At 42.7% G+C, this 13,301-nt stretch overlaps 1 protein-coding gene across 1 annotated transcript in view; it reads right to left on the reverse strand.

Moving 5' to 3' along the window:
• Window positions 1-879: 879 nt before the first annotated feature.
• The window catches only part of Sycp2l (synaptonemal complex protein 2 like), a 55,136-nt gene continuing 42,714 nt past the window's right edge, over window positions 880-13,301 (reverse strand). The window contains exons 24-30 of the mRNA XM_059262627.1: window positions 11,483-11,552; window positions 7,574-7,648; window positions 6,397-6,500; window positions 5,160-5,251; window positions 2,646-2,745; window positions 2,488-2,546; window positions 880-904 (exon numbers count right to left, since the gene is read on the reverse strand). Coding sequence (XP_059118610.1) covers window positions 880-904; window positions 2,488-2,546; window positions 2,646-2,745; window positions 5,160-5,251; window positions 6,397-6,500; window positions 7,574-7,648; window positions 11,483-11,552 — 525 coding nt within the window. The remainder of the gene's footprint in view (window positions 905-2,487; window positions 2,547-2,645; window positions 2,746-5,159; window positions 5,252-6,396; window positions 6,501-7,573; window positions 7,649-11,482; window positions 11,553-13,301) is intronic.

Below are 13,301 nucleotides of genomic sequence, written 5' to 3' on the forward strand. Positions count from 1 at the left end.
AAGCCACAATGTTAAACACAGCCCTTCAGTTCTATGCTTAACTGTTAGTAAGAAAGCAGAGAGAATGGAAACCAGATGGGGAGCCAATCAGCATGCTTAGGCAAAATAAGCTACTAATGACTATACTCCATAACCTGTGACTTACCACATTCAATGCACTTACTCGAACATAGCTATTTTGTGGATGAACTTATTACATGACATTTTTACGTATGAGTTTTTGCTTGCATGTATGTCTGAACACCACATGTGTGCAGTGTCCAAGGAATCCAGAAGGAGGAATCGGATCCTGAGATTGGAGACACAAATGGTTGTGAGCCTCCATGTGGGTACTGGGAATTGAACCTGGATTCTCTGGAAAGCAGTTAGAGCTCTTAACCATTGAGCCATCTCTCTAATCCCATGTTGTTATTGTCTTAAATTTTTATGGGTTTTTTTTTTGTGTGTGTGTGTTTCTGTGTCTGTGTGTGTCTGTGTGTAACATATACAGAGGTTGGAGAACAATTTTCAGAAGTCTTTCCTCCCACCACGTGGGTTCCAGGGATTGAACTCAGGTTTTCGGGCTCAGTGGCAAATGTCTTTACCTACTGAGCCATCTCACTGGCTTAGAACTTTTTTGATATGGTAGGAATGTGTCTGCATGCTAATCCACCACTGTATCTCCATGTTTAGTGCAGTGTGTGATAGATAGCGGCAGGCACTCAATTATAAAGACTGAATGACTGACCCAAGGGCCTCATCGTAGGGTTGGAGGAAGCTCAGAGCAGAAAGGTTGTAGAAAGCATCAGGGTTTTTCAGTGCCTGATTCACAAGGACTGAACAATGTCAATTTCTGTACCTACCTGAGGGGTGCAGTCATAAGCCAGGCTTTGACTTTGCTTATGAAGACTGAGTTGAGCTAAACCTGGAAGAAATAGATCCATCACTTATTACATTCATATCAGGCATGTTAGAAACAAGAACGTGTATCTATGTATGTATCACAGAGTGGATTGTTACATGACAATGCCCGAGGAGGGTTTGTGGCAACCCAGTCACTATCTTTTATCAACATAAAAGATTCATTTATATTTCCACTTGGGTCTATTTTAGGGATTGTCTCTGCCAATACCACTAGTCCACACATATGAGGCATTCTCAACCACCACTCAAATCCTTAACTTCCTGAAGCTGTAGGCTAGAGGTCAAAACAATCTAGTTTGAGGGTGTCCTTGGTATATCCCTAGGAAAAGAGAGAACACTATTATTGAGATGAACACCTGAAGGGGGCAGGGCAGACACTGGATACCTGTGTGATCTTGACTGAGCTACCTAACCTCCTGAAGGGAAACTAAACATTGAGCACCCAGCCCAGAGCAGTGAGCTCAGCCATCACTCAGTGTGAGCTAAAAGCCAGCATCCTGTCTGCCATTTGCAAACCAGGGCCAGGTTGGTTTGTTGTTGTTGTTGTTGTTGTTGTTGTTGTTGTTTGCCTTAGAAAGAAAAGAGAATAAAAGCAAAAGCTTAAGGATATACATTTGAAAGAGAGAGCTAAGGCATTCTAAACTCCCCAAGGGCCTGAATCAAGGGGATATAAATGTAAACAGTAATTACTATCCAACAATGCTAACTGAAGAGCGGTTTAAACTGGGAGTGGGGGATAATTGAAATGAATGAGCCTTTCATGTTTTAGAAGACTTCTCTGAGACTTAGAGCAGAGTTGCTTTCTATCCGCTGCTCTCAAAGGGTGGGGTGAGGAGCCCATAAGGAGCCAGGGGTCCTGTGAGGTCAAAACTTTGATAATAATGGAGGTAACGTTAACACGTTATTTGCTTTTCTCACTACCGCAACCATGCCACCATGAAGTGGTATGTCCTAGCAGCTCCAGGACTCAGAAGCAGGTACAAGATGAGGAGACAGTGGTCTGGCTACTGACCAGCTGTCTGTGCCCCTGTGAGCCCCTCACCCATGTTCCTGTATGGAGACATGGAAGTGGAAGGGAAACTAGGTACTGAGGAGGGGATCAGCAGGAACAGGATAGGGGTCAAGAGACTGTGACAGGAGGAAATATGAGCCAAGTGTGTTCTATATGTACATGAAAGTGTCATTTGGGGGCCACGAGGTGATCCAGTGGATGAGGATGCTTGTTATACAAGCCTGACAACCTGAGTTTGATCCCTGGAACCCATTTAAAGGTGGGAGAACTGACCCCACAAAATCATTCCCTAACCTCTAAATGTGTGGGTGGCATACAAGCTCCATCCTTATCAATCATAATATACATATAATAAATAAAAATGTTACATTTTTGAAATGTCATAATGAGCCACATGTAGTACATGCCCTTTTAATCCCAGGGCATGGGAGACAAAGGCAGCGGATCTCTGTGAGTTTGAGGCCAGCTTGGACTACATAGTGAGTTCCAGGACAGCCAGAGCACCTTACAGAAACCCTGTCTCTAACAAACAAACAAAAAGATACTTCTAGAAAGAATAGTTTTTAAGGTACCTCAGTGCTTGCTGATCACAGAACGATTGCAAGTCAGCTGACTGTTTCTCCCAAAACTCCTGAAATGGAACAAAGATTTTGACTAAACACTCCATGCTTCCTTTTTTCCTGGAAAAGGTCGTCTTTCTCCCCAGAGACAGGACAAAGAAGGAACTTGCCGCGGCATCCTCTTCGAGGTATTTGAGAGCCTGAAGATCCTTCTCCAAGTTGCTCAGCTCCTGAAGAACAGAACTGTGAAAGCTCTCCAGCTTGTTCAGCCTGCCAAACACAAACGCAGCAGACTTCATTGGAACCAATTAGGTGTTCTCAAGTTCCCAAGAGAACTTGTTCACCAGACAGTCTTGCCTTAAAAACATGTTGGCACCTTCCTTCTCTTCCCACCTTTTTGTGTTCAGTGACCACCCCCCCCCGACACACACACACACACACACACACACACACACACACACACACACCCCTCAGAAACTCTCACCTAGCCCCTGAGAGCAGACCAGAGGGAGCCACAATGTCATCACTAGCTTCACAATACAGGACAGATGGCCCCAGGAAGGAGACTGGATGGCCCCTCCCCTACCTTCTGCTTGCTTTCCTCTGTCTGGCCTTGGGCTACTGAGAGAGCTGTGCTCGGGTAGGTTCACACACTTTTCCTACCTCTGTGTTTTAGCTTCACATTTTCCAGAGTCACCATTCTGTCTCTAACCATCCTGTAAATGGCTCATCTGTTGGCGTTCTGTCTCCCTTTTCCTTTAGGCCTGATGCTCCATATAAACACAGACCCTGTGGCTTTCTGCTCGTTTGGACTCAGGATGTTAAAAATCTTTGTCCCAGGGTAGTATTAGAAAGTGATGGAGGTAGGGCCTACTGGGAGGTCTTAGATCATTCTGAGCATGCCCCAAAAGTACCTCTGAGATGTGGGGCTCTTGTTTTGATTTCCTAGCTGTCAGGTGAGCAGTTTTCTCTGCTACTCATTCTTGTCATGATACCTTCTTTTACCACAGAGCCCAGAGCAACAGGGCCAATTGATCACAGACTAAATCCCCTGAAACTGTGAGTCAAAATATGTGCACACACACGGAACCTAGTTTTATTGCAACAGGGTTTCACTCTACAATCTCAGACTGATCTTAAACTCGTTACATATCACAGACTGACCCAAAACCATGGCAACTCTCCTGCCTCAGCCTCTGAAGTGTTGGAATTACAGGCATGGACTACCATGCCTGGCTACCTCAGGTATCTGTTAATAATCAGAACGCTGCCTCACAGCTGGCCCTCACAGCTGGCTCTCACAGCTGGCTCTCACAGCTGGCTCTCCCACACTGAACATGGAGTGAGCACCTGGCATTATTATTCAGTATGTGTTAGCTGAGTGGATATGCAGCTGAGGGTAAGGCCCTTAAAATACAGCAGGATCCAAAATCCAGAGCACTCTGTGGCTTTGTCTGACTATTGCATGTATACAAGAACGTGAAAAATATTCTTACTCAAATAATGCATTTTAATCCCAAGAATGTTTCTATTTCAGCTAAGCACATGTCCACACATGTCCACACACACACACACACACACACACACACACACACACACACACACACACATTTCAAGCCATTCTCTCCACTATGGAGCAATCTCTAAGTTCTTCCTCATGCCACTCAAATTTTTGTTCCCAAGATCTCATTCAAAAAGTGCCTCCATAGCAGTTGTTCTAAATGGACGAATTACACAGAAATCCACCACTCACGCCTCCTTCCTTCTCCACTTCTCTGAAATGTAGGTATCTTGGCACTCCCTACTGACTCAGTCATAAGGGTGATACATAAGAAGATGTATTATATCTTCTTATCCCAACATAACATAACATTTACCCTTCTAATCATGTTTAAGAGGGCAGTTCAAAGCATTAGGCTCATTCATGGTGCTCTATAGCCTCACCATTACACATTTACAGTTCTCTTATCACGAGAAAAGAATCCACACCAATTAAACAGTCACAGCCTCTCCCTCATCCCCTCTGGTGTTTTCTGTCTCTATAATTTTGACTCACTCCACCAGGTGCCTCTCATTTAAGCGGAGCCATGCAATATTTACCCTCTAGGACCTGGCTTCTTTCTCTTAGGATAATGTTTACAAGGTTCATTGGTGTTTAGTATGTGTATTGGGCTGTGTGTGTGTGTGTGTGTGTGTGTGTGTGTGTGTGTGTGTGTATGTGTGTAACAACAATAATCCGAGAAAAAGAGGCTATCTGTTTGAGAGAGGGTTGGCATTGAGAGGGGCTTGAGGGTGGAAAGGAAAGGAGAAAGTGGTGTATTTGAACTAAAGACATAAAATTCTTCCCAGGGTTGGATGACAGTCAGTGGGGTGGACATACCACACTTTAGTCTGTTTTTACATAGCTCCCTGGGACTGCCCTGTCTTCACAAGTGGATTATCGTTTCTAAAGAAGCCTGTTTCAGGATTGTTCACTGGTAGACATGAAGAGGCTGAAGGAGAATGTTGAGCTCCAGCTCTTGTCTTGTAGATGGAAAACAAGACACCATAAAGGTTGAAATACACAGGAAGCCTCACATCCCTCACACTGTTTCTCCTTAGCCCCCTCTTCTCCACACAGGTAATAATAGTCACAGATACATGGTGTTTCACTCCCACGACTCTGCTTTTCAATCCATATTTACCTGCACGTGTATATCTGGTTCCAAAGTCTGACTAGGCAGCCTGGCACTTCCTTTGCCTTCTCCGAAGAAAGTGGAATCTCCTCCTGTTTGAGCTAAAGCCATAACACACACAAAAAACAAAAAAACAAAATAATCGCATCTGGGGTAAACATGGTACATAAGTTAGCTGAGTGTTTGCTGTGTTAGACAGATGCCACTGGCACACAGCAATGCTCAAAGGAAACATTCCTGCTGAGAGACCTCAGTAAAGCATCCTCCTGTGTCCACTTCAGGCTTGCCTCCGGTTTGGTATGATAAAGAACAAGAGAAACCGGAAAAACGTATGTTCATGCTACTGATACAATGTATTCATAATATATATACATATATATATAGTATTCATACTGTTGATACAATACTAAATTCATACTATTGATATAATGTATATAATGTGTCCATTATACATTGGCTTATTGCAGAAAGCAGGATTCTGGAGGTCTCCTGAGTTAATTAGAGAGATGTTGGCTGGGTACAATATTTTTCACAAATGTGCTGATACAGAAGTCATTGAGGACTTTCAAATAATAAGACGAGGTCAAAGGAGCCTGAAATTGCTGTGATATGCATCTCACAGACAAGGCTGAGGTGGTTTGTATGCCCAGTGTCTCAAAGATCTGCTGTTACTAAACAGACACCCTCCACATTCCCTCCCCCGGGTCTTAGAGTCTGCTCTCCCACACACGGTTCCCTCCTTCATTTGTCACTGTGGCCAAATCAGTGCCTTCTGAGAATGCCACCCCTGAAACCAAGCCAAGAACATTTGGTCTCACTGGAGAGTAGTCTTTTCAATACAAATTATAATTCAGAGTGGCGATAAAAATCAGTGACTGCAGCCAAGATGAATGGCCCTGCCTCACACTCGGGAGACCTTCATACACGAAGGGTACTGTATTCCAAAAGAATGAAAGGAACTTGGTACTTTAAATTCAGAACGAGCTGAGTTTTCTTTCTGTGGCCTTTTTGCCCAACTTCGTTGAGAGATACAGTTGACAAACTGAAAACATGGAACTGGAGAGATCACTCAGTCCATTTGTGCCTGTTGACCAGTACCTGTCCATTCCCCTCTTCTCCCCGGCCCCTGCTACCCACCCCTCTGCTCTGCCTTCTTGTTCAACTTTTGTAGATATTACATATATCGGTGAGGTCATACAGTGTTTTTCTGGCTCATTCCACATTTCCTGCCTTCGTGGACTGATACCTCAAATTTCCTTTTCAGATCTCTAGTGAAGTGTTCAAGGGCTGTTTTTAAAGCAGAACTCGTTGCATTTTCTGGCACATCTTCTTGAGATGAAGTAGAAATACCTGATAAACAAAAATAAAATATTAAAGATAACAAAAAATCCCCAAGTAGACATGCTTGATCTACCTGCTGGCCAGAGGATGGAACAATTGGTCAGAAGCACAAATATAAACCATACACACCCCCCAACTAGCTATTTGGATCTGATTCTGCAACATGGCTGACCCTGGTCATGACCGCACTAGTTAGTGCATACTGAATCAGTCAGACAAGCACCTCATACTGCCTCCCACCAAATCCACCCTCTTTCAAGTGTTCCTTCCATCCCAACCTTCTCAGCACCTTAAATCAGATCAGTTGATACTGTATGTAAGAGCAAGGCTTGGGTATTACAGGAAGTTGTCAAGAACACACAACAGGGAAGACAATGAAATGTTTCAGTGGCTGATGGTGCTTGCCACCATGCCTGATGACCAGAGTTCAACCCTTGGGGCCCATATGGTTTAAGGAGAAAACTGACACCAGAAAGTTCTTCTCCGACCTTCACACATGCACTACAACATATAAGAGGTCTCTGTTAAGGATTTGCATTTGCCAACTCATCCGTTTCCTACAAAAACCATAGTAGGTGCTTCTAGAATTCACGTGAAACATGGACACCACATGACTTCTGCAAGTCCACACCAGCGGCTCCAGGAATAGAGTGCAGGTTACCTCAAATCATAGCCTTATGCCCCTGGGCTTCCCATTTTATCTTCTTAGAGCCCTTCATTCCAATACATAGTACTGTTCATCCAGAAAGCTGACCAAGCTCACATACACATGCCAGGTCACTCTCTATAAATTATGTATGCACACAAATGTAATAACTGTCGGCTAAGCAGAAGTCTGTTTAGAACCTGCGGATCTTAAAGGAGAGCTACAGTGCAGACCTCAAAATGCTGGAAGGGGAGGGTGCTTGATTTATCTACAATTTGTGTAACAATTTGTTCATCTCGGAAAGAACAGGATGCTTAGCACGTAGGCTGCAGTAGCCTTGATCTTAGAATGTAGCTCTTGTAATTCACATTGGTATGTTAAGAACAGACATAGCAATCATCCCTCCCACAGCTGCCGGCTGAATGCATAGAGTTACCTGTCACAATGGGGGATCCTGGAGCATCTTCTAATCTTGATTGCTTTGGGGCAGCAATACTTCCATCTGGTGTCTCTAAACATAAACAGCACTGTGATGAAACTCTTGTGTGCATGTTTCTTTGGTTTCAAATGTATCTTGTCCTCTTTTCCTGGAGGATCTCACATACGTGCCGCTGTATCTGCACTGCTCTGTGTTGATTTGGGTCTTTCTATATCCCTCTCTCCAACCAGTTCTTCTTGTATCCCCAACCTGCCCCCTCTTGCACTCATAACCTCTACACACACACATACATACATAAGAACATCCTACTGAGTCCAATTAGTATTGCATTTATTTTCATGCATTTAGGGCTGACTCCCTGGGATTAGGGTCTCATCACTGAAGGAAAAAAATATTTCTCTTTCCCTCAGCAGCCATTGACTTCCAGTAGCTCTTCATCTAGGGTGGGCCTTGTGAGGTTTTCCTGAATCTATGATGGTGTGGCAATTGGTATGGTCTTGTGAAGTTTTCCTGCATCTACAATGGTGTTGCAATTGGTATGGTCTTTGCAGGTCTTTGTGCAGGCAGCCATGTTATCACAAGTTCATGAGAGCACATCCCTGTCCGGTCCAGAAGAAACTGTCACACAGTATCAGTCCCAGTCCTCAGGCTCTTAAAAACATTTACACCTGCACTTCTGTGATGTTCCCTGAGTCTTATGTATAAGAGTTGTGCTGTGGATGTCCCATTTGGGGGAAGGTATCCCTGCAGTCATTTATTTATTGCACTATCACTGGTTTTGGACCTCTTTTTTCCAATTAATATCTAACTTTGATGCAACACAAGTGACCCTCATTTCCTTCTCACTACTAGATAGCTTATTATTGGGTGGATGGACCAAGCTCCACCTACGCATCAAAGCACTGGTGTCTACTGATGCCTGAAGGAGGACTTGGCTACAGACATCCCTTTGATGAGTTCAGACACATTTAGGAATTCTCTGCTTCACAAGGTACAGACAGACTTGCTAACCATAGTGTTCCAAATAAAGCCAGCACAGTGGACAGCAACAGTATTTCCAGCTGGCTGCAGCTATGGCTTTATTTGTGAGTCCCCTTCCCTTCTACTGACCTCTGTGTTTGTGTCATACCATGCTGTTTTTGTCACTGTGTAGAATTACTTGAAGTCGGGTACTGAGATACCTTGAGCTTTGCTCCTTCTCTCTGGGATGCTTTGGTGATGTAGGTCTTTTGGGCATCCTTATGAACTTTAGGGTTCTCCCCCGCCCACATCTATGGAGAGTGTGACTGAAAGTGTGATGGAGCCTGCATTGAATCTGTAGGTCACTTTTATACCTCTTCAACAAATGGTGCTAGGGGGACGGGGACACACACACATATATATAAGGGTGAACCTAGACCCTTAATTCTCACTCTCTACAAAAATCAACTTGAAACGTATGAAAGATGTCACTATCAAATATGACACTCCAAAACTGCTGGAGAAAAACACAGGGGAAGCACTTTGAGATCTAAGGATGGGCAAGAACTTTCTAAAAGGACTCTGGCTGCCTACAAAATCATAGTAAGAGTGAAAGAATGGGAGCTCATACAATCTGAAAGCTTGTGCATAGCAGAGGGAACAATTAAAAGAACGAAGAGATGGCCTACAGAATGAGAGAATATCTTTTCCAGCTAGATATCTAACAGGGGACCAGTATTTAGAAAAAATAAAGAACTCCAAAACATATACAAATAATCCAGTCAATAAATTAACAAAGGAATTTGGTAGATGGTTTTCAAAACATTAAGCATAAATGTTTGGTAAACATGAAAAAAAAAGTGACAGCTTTAGTCATCAGAGACATGCAAATAAAAAACACACTGAAATTCTGTCTCATCTCAGACATCAAGCAAACAGCAGATACTGCAGGATAGGGTGGTGTTACTGTCCAGTGTTGGTGGGAACGAGGCGGTCATGTGGTTGGGTTTACAACCAATGAGAAGGCAGAACAGAAACTATATATAAAGACTTTAACACAGAAAGTAGCTCTGGTTCGGAGAGGTAGGACCACCGCAGAAGGAAGGGTAAGGTTTTAGCTCTTAGCTCTGACCTCTTGGCTTTCTTCTTTGCATTGGTTCTGTGTTTCTTATTTAAAAAGACGATTGGTTACATCTACATTTAGTATTTAGTGCAACTACTGTGGATACAAGTAAAAGTCCTCAAGACACTAAGAACAGAACTACCATACAGCACAGCTATACCATTCCTGGGCCTGTATCCCAAGGAATCTAAGTCTGTATACTACAGAGACACCTGGTCATCCATTCAAGCCACCATTCAAAATAACCAAGTTATAGAATGTGCCTACGTGTTCATCAACAGATGAATTAACAAAAGAAAATATCATAGACCCACACAACTCTGCCCAGCCCATCCAGAATTGTGCAGGAGTATAAACCAGCTGGGTGACTCTGCCAGACCACCTCTCCTCTATGCTCCAGCCCATTGGGAGTCTCACAGGAAAGAAAGCTTGACAGGCAAGTTCCCTAAGCCCTCACACAGGACCATCTGGAGAAGCACAGGAATGAAGCAACAAGGTGAGTCCCTCAGATGCCTATTCACACCACCCCAAGACTCCCAGGCTGAGAATCGGTAGCACCCACTTTCATAACAGCCAGGTGCTGTGGGATGGTCTTTCTGTATGCTGTGAATATGTGTTGCTACCATTAATTAATAAAGAAGCTGCCCTGGCCTATGGCAAGACAGGTTATAGCCAGGCGGGAAATCCAAGCAAAGGTACAGGGAGAAGAAAGGTGGAGTCAGGGGAGATGCCTGGGACCCCCGGGGGAGCAAGATGTAATGGAACACAGGTAAAGCCATGAGACTTGTGGCAATACATAGATTAATAGAAATGGGTTAATTTAAGATAAAACAGCTAGTTAGCAATAAGCCTGAGCCTAGACCAAACAGTTTGTAATTAATAAAAGCTTCTGTGTATTTATTTGGGGCCGAGCAGCTGTAGGACACAGGAAAACTTCCTGCTACAGGCAGGCATGTCACCCTGACTCACTAGGAAGAGCCACTCACTTATTCTATCAGTAAGTAGGCCCCAGATCGGGTGCCTCATATCGAACCTTTCTATGTTCAGACCCAGCAGAGAGCCACAGTCGGTTGCTTTTCGGTTACCAGTGAATTGGAATCCACCCACACTCTCCTGTCAAAAGTCAAGGCCAAACACCCAAAGGAATGACCTACAACTTCTTCAGACCAGATCTAAAGTCAACCAGTATTGGACAATAGCCAAAACTTCCACTCAACAGATGCTGGTCTGTTGTACAACCAGTGAAATAGGGCCTCATGCCCAGGTCACATGACAAAACACAAACTAGGAGAGGCCAGGACATGACTCTCCCCAGAACCAAGAACTATAGATATCTTTGCCAAGGAGAATTACCTAGGTGAACCCAATGACATGAATCTTAAAAAAAGAAAAAAAGAAAAAAAAAGACCAAAGAATTCAAGGAGTTTAAAGAGGATAAGAACAAAACAAAGTGTGAATGAACTTCAAGAGTAAAGGAGAAAACTCCTGCTTGAAACCCAAGGAAACACAAATGTATGCTGAATGAAATAAAAAGATAGAAATACTGAAGAAAAGTCAAGTGGATGTGAAGCTGGAATTGAAAATTTCAGTTACCCAATCAGAAATCTCAGGGGAAATCCTAATGGGTAGAAAGGATCAAGCAGAAGAGAAAATGTTAGGACCTGAAGATAATGCAGAGGAATTAGATAATGAAATCTAAGACTATCATTACTTTTTAAAACACATATGAAAGGAACATGCGCAAAGTGATTTTTATCTGGTACAATCTGAAAATGATCCAGATTAATTTCACTTTTTATCTGCCTTTTTTTTTAATGAATTACCTCTGTGTTCTGAATTTTCTAGCTTGTGTTTGAAGTTACTGTTTTCCATGAATGATTCCCGGTTCGCGATCTGAAACACAAAATGCAGACATATATATAACGGGCACATATACATAATTGCAAAACAAGAAAGTGGTACTGTAGCATCTTGTCAACAGAATAAGCCATTGTTTCATGCAAATATAATTTGAATTCTAGAAAACTGAATGAATAGCAAACTGTACCTGAAGTATGTTTTCTTCAACTTCTGGGTGCTCTAGGGAAGACAGACTGTCTGATGAATGAGGACTTAGAAATTCTGAATATTAAAGAAAACAATCCCAGTGAGTAAATAAAACAAGAAATAAAGACAAATAACATTCTGTGACTGCGCTCTGTATCAGATCTCATCATTAAAACTTGAGGAACAATCCTAAACAAAATTTGTATGTCTCTCGGGGCATGTATGCTTGTTGGGTGTGTATGCCCATAGACAGATAAAATGAATAGTCAGTCACCTGGGCTTGATCAGCTGCCTCAGTAGCTGCCCATCTGGCCCTATGAAGATGGACAAGGACTCTGTCCAACTTTGCTTCTCTCTCCTCTGACTTAAGTTACCTCCTTTATTTCATTAAACTTTCCTGTGTGTGATGACTTGATATGCCCATACATCATTTACTAATTATTACATCCCAGTTAATTTAACACATCGTTCACCACTCACAGAAATTGTTCATCTAAAAATATAAGAGTTGCAAGCATTGACATCTCTGTTTCCCCACCCACATGGTAAACATTATTTTATTTTCTGCTTCTATGATTTTGAAAATTTTAGGTTCCACACATGGGTAAGGCTCATCTAACAGCATCTCTCCATTTGCCTCATTTCATGTAGTGAAACAGCCTCTAGATTCATGTTTTCCACAAAAGGCAAGACATGGGATGGAATCATATGCACACCACATTTTTTTTTGTCAACCACTCATTCACTAGTAGACACTTAAGTTGTTCCACATCTTACTATGAGTTTGGGTTAATGACACCAAGCACCTTTTCATACATTTGGTGGGCATTTGGGTGTTTCATCCATTTTCAATTATTTTTTTACACTGAAACTGCAAGTTTCGAACAGGTTTTAAACATCAAGACTTAACCAGGTATATTCAAACACTCTCTGTAAGTGGTCAGGCATTCTGTCAGCTGTACAAAAGCTTTCCGTTGACGCAGTCTTATTTACTACTGCTGCCTGCTTCTGCATATCTAAAAAGTCATTGCCAAGAGCAATGTCAAGGAGCAGTTTCCCTCTGCTTTATTTCAAGAATGTTACAGTTTCCTTGTTTTATAATGCAGAGTTGCATAGGCCATTTCATGCAAGTCTATCATATATTTTTAGCACATTGCCCCCATACCCACTTGCCTGTTAGTCTCCTTTACATACAACCTTGCTTCTACTTTCATGTCATATGTATGTATGATTTTATATATCTATAAAGTCTAGGACCCACAGACAAGGAAATATATTTAGGGGCTGAAGAGATGATTCGATGGTTAAGAGCACTGGCTGGTCTTCCAGAGGCCCCCAGTTTGATTCCCAGAACCCATATGGCAGCTCACTTTTACTTTTACTCCAGTTCCAAGGATTCCAACACCCTCTTCTGGCCTCTGTGGGGATCAGGCCCACACAGGGTACACATACATACAAGTAGGTTAGATACCCAGACACACAAAACAAAAATAAAAATAACATTTGACTTGTCACAGACTCATAGTTTAATCGGATTAGGTTCAATTGCAGCCAGTATCCTGAAAATGACATGGTGTCATGCTTCATGATCAAATT

The sequence above is a fragment of the Peromyscus eremicus genome, chromosome 5 (genome assembly GCF_949786415.1).
Source record: "Peromyscus eremicus chromosome 5, PerEre_H2_v1, whole genome shotgun sequence".
Lineage (NCBI taxonomy): Eukaryota > Metazoa > Chordata > Mammalia > Rodentia > Cricetidae > Peromyscus > Peromyscus eremicus.